Source organism: Physcomitrium patens, chromosome 5 (assembly GCF_059467195.1).
Source record: "Physcomitrium patens ecotype Gransden chromosome 5, ASM5946719v1, whole genome shotgun sequence".
Lineage (NCBI taxonomy): Eukaryota > Viridiplantae > Streptophyta > Bryopsida > Funariales > Funariaceae > Physcomitrium > Physcomitrium patens.
Genome location: NC_143414.1, coordinates 15,703,685 through 15,708,105, shown reverse-complemented (window position 1 = coordinate 15,708,105; position 4,421 = coordinate 15,703,685). Strand labels below are relative to the sequence as shown.

General features: G+C 41.2%; 1 protein-coding gene across 5 annotated transcripts; it reads left to right on the top strand.

Annotated features, from left to right (window-relative positions):
- The first annotated feature begins 271 nt into the window (after positions 1-271).
- Positions 272-4,421, top strand: LOC141045396 (uncharacterized). 5 transcript variants are annotated; one of them, XM_073534048.2, is made up of 2 exons: positions 272-1,680; positions 1,976-4,420. In XM_073534048.2, the coding sequence occupies exon 1, from the start codon at positions 1,266-1,268 to the stop codon at positions 1,629-1,631; it is 366 nt and encodes a 121-aa protein (XP_073390149.1). In that variant the 5' UTR covers positions 272-1,265; the 3' UTR covers positions 1,632-1,680; positions 1,976-4,420. The 5 variants fall into 5 exon arrangements, 2 of the variants coding, with proteins under 2 accessions (XP_073390149.1, XP_073390148.1); XR_012217510.2 differs by having other exon boundaries at positions 273-2,127; positions 2,356-4,421; XR_012217509.2 differs by having other exon boundaries at positions 273-2,093; positions 2,268-4,420.

Genomic DNA, 4,421 nt, shown 5'->3' with positions numbered 1-4,421 from the left:
GAACCTGGGTACATGAAAAAAGTCCAGGCATCAAGCGGGTAAAGCAAATGAACTGAAGGGCATGGAGAGAACACTGTGAGGCACAGACCTGGCTCGAAGTGCAGAAGTGGACGATGACATGTTATGCGGGCCGCTGGGTTTGGGTCCCTGAAGAATCCAGAAAGTTGCTGACGTCAACAGTTGAATGAACGTAAGTTTCGTATTTAATTCCAATTTGTCAACTATAAAGTACATTGATTCTACAATTCTCCCACGTCAGCATGGCCGAGTGGTCCATGGCGCAAGACTCTAGTTCTGGTCTTCGCAAGGGGGCGTGGGTTCGAACCCCACTGCTGACAAACTTTTTAATTTTCGAATGTGAAGTGGAGAATTTAGATGTTTGTGAGTCTCCTTTTAACTTCAAAGGAGCTCTGCTGCCGCCTGACCCGTTATTCTAATGTGTGCGTTACCGCCAAGTCTCACATCAGCTAAGCTGGGGACAAGAAACAGTTTATTAGAGCAAATCTCATTTACGTTAAAAGGGCAGAGTTCATGAATCGGTCAATCACTCTTCACCACGAGTTGAAATTCGAAAATGTATCAACTAAAGAGAATAGAGAAGAGTGTGAAACACAGTGGTCACTCGTCATGGGTCTACTTCACACACCTTTGTGGAATTTGTATACGTTCAGCAGATATGACTGGAAGGGCAATATGTACATTTATTCAGTGCATGCTAATGTGAAGAGTACATGGTGCTCTCAACGAGTAAATAGTTAACTTTTGCGTGTACTGGACATGTTCTGCATGTTTATGTGCAGAAACTACGCCTTGTGGGTGGATTTGGATTTTCACCGACACTTCACTCACCAATTACTCATGTAAGGAAGCAATCATGTTTTTTCATCTTGACTGGAACAAGAATACACTCGGAGGGCTTTGCATCGAAGGTCACTTTTTCCAAAACATTGGGGAAAGTCTAAAGCCATGGCCTATCCACAGCAGTTTAGAATAAACCACCAACCTTGTGGCCCCTCTTTTCTCACTATTATTATTATTTTACATTGATGGGAATCAGTGCCGAAGAGTCGCAACAAGCTTCCAGAGACGAAGCACAGCGCGGTGAAACCTGCCTCGACAGCACTCTTCTCCATACAGTTGCACTTTGATTCTTCATTTTTTATACAATGAATCATTCGTATGAATTATTGGGCGACTTTTGGGCTTGAAAGGGTACTTGGTTTTGATTCGAGTTGTCTGAAAAAGAAACGAGGGGTTGCCGAAGGATGGATGCGGAGGCGATCGTTTGTCAGACGAAAAAAATCGGAGTATTGTGTGAGGAGCACGGTCGAGTCGCGGATAGGTGGCTTGATCCAACCATCCTGGCATCTGTCCCCCTCGGTTCCTGTGCAAAGAGGAAAAGGCCCCGTTGGGGTGGGAAGCGTCATGTGGGCTTGGCTTCATGGACGAATCCCCGGCGTCGTCGCAACAGGATCCACCACCACTGCCTGATGCATGTCACCCTTTTGGCCTTACAAGTCCTCGCGTATCTGCAGATTTCCCCTCATCGAACAGATTTTCTTTCATTACTGCAAAATCTTTCTCCAAGAATCTGCTTCTTGAGTGCAAGAAACGGTGATCACAGCCAATGAAACCTGCGTAGAGTGCTGAAGAGGGCAAGGCACCCCTAGGTTGACAACGGTAATTCCTTCCAAAAAAAATTAAAAAATTAAAAGTTAAAAATTAAAACCCTAATCGACACCAAAAGAAACCTCATCGTGTTTCAGAAGAAAACACATTATAAGCATTTTAAAACCATGGCTTGTTGGATGCGGGGTGTTCCGTCCGGTGCATCTGCAACTCCAATCTTGACCATGTTTTCGCACCGTTCTCGTGGAGTTGAAATTTGGGGGAGCCAACGTTTATACATAACATAGTGTTGGTTGATGGAGTTGCCGCTTGATACTGACAATTGGCAGGTTATGGAACTAGCCAGGCAGTTTCAGACGTAAAAGCGGCTATTGAGTATCGAGTAACACTTAATGCTCAACAAATATCAAGTTCATTTTCTCTCCTTTACTAATCAAGATATCTACAAAAAAAACAAAATACAAGTAACGATTCTGGCAGAAGCTTTGCCACACCCTGGTTGAGTTCTCCTTACTATTGTTGTTTCTTTTTTGAATTCGACTTTTACCACCCGAGCTTTTCAAAGAGCAGCCTTAAAGATTCCGTTACGTTGTATGTGGCGTAGAGTAAGCAGATTTAGTTGTGGCTCATGTTTTCAGGTTGCGAGCAACCGTTGTGGTCCATGTCTCATGCTACCATGAAGTATTGGTGGTACATAAACTCTCAGTGCCAAATCTTCCATTGCAGACCGCCATCAACCAACGAGAAGAGATGATCGATCCCAAGAAAGCTTCACGCTTTTCCTAAACATTATCAAAAGCCATCTCTCTCACTTTCAGAAGGATTTCTGGGCGAAAAGAGATATGACTTAGCTCAGCCAGTTGATGTGCTTTGCACTTTATCCTATAATCTGTCAAAATTTCCAAGCCAAGCTGAGCCAAGCAACTAACTTATTTCCGGAAAAGATGATGAGAACTAGCGGCAATGATGTTGACTGCAGCTTACAAGAAGGATATGAAATTCTTTGAGCCCTGACAGTAACCAATTTTTTCTCAGCTCATTCCAACAAATTGGGCTCAGGAGGTATTGTGCGCCGAAACGCAGTCCCTCAATGAACTAATAAAGAATGTGGGCTGCGTTAAACTCTTATCTAAACCCAACAATACACGGTCAACAAAATGGACCATTAACCACCACTCGTTCCAGCCCAAATGCGAGGAACAATTAGAACAGCCACTGCAGACTCTGTACCAGAATAGGAGGGGAACATCAATCTCTATCTTAATCCAGAACTAAAATGCCAATCTCGACATCCGGAAGTGGCAGAGCCTGCAACGAAGTTCAAAGCCACAAAATCGTACAGACTAATGCAGCTGCTTTGGTTCCTTTACTTTTCTTTTTCCTCTTCTCCAATATTCGAATAAAAAAATGGACAAAAGGAGAAATGCCCACCACAAATTTTGTAGGCAGGGTTTAGACACCACATTGGATTTGCGCCCCCCCAAAAGCTTGGAATAGCGCATCATGCGGCAGTCGCGATTGGTGCGATTCAGCGGGGCATTGTTTGCATAGGGACCACAGAGGCCCGTCGTCGTTATCTACCAGGATCGGAAAGGCTAGATTCGCCATACCCTACCTGATAGATATATGGGATATTCTGGATTAGGCTAATCCCGTAACATCTCGGTGGGAAATTCTAGGTTATGACTAATCCTGCAACATCGTTCTGGGTTCAAGGAGAGCCAGCGTGGAGGAAGCTTCTTCAGTCTCGAGTTCGCATGACTTGCTGGATCGTCGTGGTGACTGGCCCTGCAAGTGGGAAAATGACACAGACAGAAGAAGAGCCGAAATCTGTCAACATGCCGTCGATAATTTGTGTCGATTAATCCCATACGCCAATTCAAAAAATTTAACAAAGGGGTTTTTGCTTTGGACCTTTACAGGCATAACTTGCTTTAGTGTTTGCATGCATTATCTACAAAGAGCATCATTGTCTTTGTCAAGTTTACCTCCATGGTTGTTTGCCTATTTATATTGGAATGGAAAATCTTTGTAATGTTTCATATCAATACACATACCAATGTGAAGAGATAAACAAAGTTAACTATTTATTTTTCTGCTCATATTGGATGATGTGTACAACTTGCAAAAATGTATCTATTTAACATAGTTATGGATTCTACATTAAAAAAAATACTCAAATTCAAAATATCCATGCTAAATATTGTGTGTGTTAAGTTTGAACATGCCTTGTAGTTGTATTTCTTCGTGAAGAAACACAATCATTCTTATACTAGACTTTGGTACAATTTGTTCTATAATATAATACAATGTAGCTTGTGAGTATTAGTACTAACAAAGACTTGGCACTCAAAAATGCCATTAAAGATGTATTTTTACATCTAAGGTTTTATTTTGTATTAAGTATATTCAAAAACATATATTTGCCAATAGCAAATCATATTTTCCATCCAAAGATAATGGAATTTGATCTAATTTTCTTGCAAAATGGACCATGGTAATAAATTCTTATGCACACAAGGTTTTTGACAAGCATTGGATGAACTTTTGTGCTTCATTTGCTTTTGTTTCTATGAATGAAGTTGTTGCAACTCTTCAAAACACCTTAATTTTTCACAAGGAACAATTTGTCAAATTTTGAATCATTAGTATTTTCTACCTTGACTTTGTGACTTTATTATGTGTAGAAAGCAAGACTCTGCTTTGAAGATGTACATTAAAGTCTCTAAGAAGATCATTGAGATGGGTAAGCTTTTTAGTCTATTTTTCTTTGTAATACAATTAAAGCAATT